This window comes from Cystoisospora suis (genome assembly GCF_002600585.1).
Source record: "Cystoisospora suis strain Wien I chromosome Unknown contig_1042, whole genome shotgun sequence".
Lineage (NCBI taxonomy): Eukaryota > Apicomplexa > Conoidasida > Eucoccidiorida > Sarcocystidae > Cystoisospora > Cystoisospora suis.
The window spans coordinates 36,791-37,913 of NW_027153843.1; the positions used below are offsets into that span (position 1 = coordinate 36,791).

Below are 1,123 nucleotides of genomic sequence, written 5' to 3' on the forward strand. Positions count from 1 at the left end.
TTCCCACGACGCTTGTTAAGACGACCCTGTGCAATGGTACGGAAGCTTAAGCAGTGTCGGAAGTAAGGCTTTTGATAAGGAGGGAGGCAGGAAGTACAGAATACCCCCCCTACCTCCCAAGCACCACCAGTACGAATCTTCAAGAAAGCAAGCAACTCTTCGCCTTTCTTGGTCATAACAAAAAAATCCAGTTGAAACACAAACGAACAAAACTCCAAGCACAGGATTCTTGGAGCTTGTACAAGCACACGTCCACTTTTCTATGGACCTACTTGCTACCACCTGCAAATACTCCTAGGCACGAGCGTCTCTTCTTTCTTGGAGAAAATGAAAAAACGCACAGAAGATCGCCTCGTGATAGGAGTGGGCACTAGTGACAATAGTATAACATGCGAGTCTGCGTAAAAAGACTTAGAAAAAGTTCTCTTCTTCCTCCTCAGGAGAGGATGGGATAGAAGGCTGTAAAAGAGACAGGACGCCTAGAGATACAGCAGCAGTCTTTCTGAATAAGCTCAAGGAATTCACTGTACTGCTATCACGATGAAGATCATCACTCTCTCTGTCATGCGAAGAAGAAGAAGACTGATCAACTGCGGCCGTTATGATGCCATTAGTCTCCTTGAACGTTTCTTCTTCTCGTTTGTCGCCCTCTCCTCCCTCTGCTTCACCATCTGCGTCACTGAGTGAAAGAAGTCCACAAACTTGCCTGAAAACAGAGAGATACACAAATAAGCTCGTCTCCTGCCTTCTCCTCTACGCCGTCTTCGAGTGCGCTGCTCTGAGGAGACAACGGATACCGAATGAATGAACATGAACTCTCAGGGCGGCCTAGAGGCTGATAACCAGACGGGGGGGTGGAGTAAGGAGGGAGAGAGAGGGCAAACAGAGGTCACGCCTTGGGAAAGACACAGTGCTAGTGTAGGGAGTGAATGTGGGAGGGAGTCATGAAGTAAGGATTCAACTCGGTTTCTCGATACACATGACAATACAACAATGTACGAAGAAAGAGTCCTCATGATCAACAGGGCGGAAAGGACAGGATCGAAACACGGTAACTCCCTTCGTTTCTCTCTCCGCCGCGCCTCCCTCATAAGGAGACACGCAACCTCCCCCCTACAAGCCT

The 1,123-nt window shown here is 48.4% G+C and overlaps 1 protein-coding gene across 1 annotated transcript in view; it reads right to left on the reverse strand.

Moving 5' to 3' along the window:
* Positions 1 to 12: 12 nt before the first annotated feature.
* The window catches only part of CSUI_002473 (nascent polypeptide-associated complex alpha), a 13,022-nt gene continuing 11,911 nt past the window's right edge, over positions 13 to 1,123 (reverse strand). The window contains exon 7 of the mRNA XM_068062673.1: positions 13 to 706. Coding sequence (XP_067925346.1) covers positions 412 to 706 — 295 coding nt within the window. The 3' untranslated portion in view covers positions 13 to 411. The remainder of the gene's footprint in view (positions 707 to 1,123) is intronic.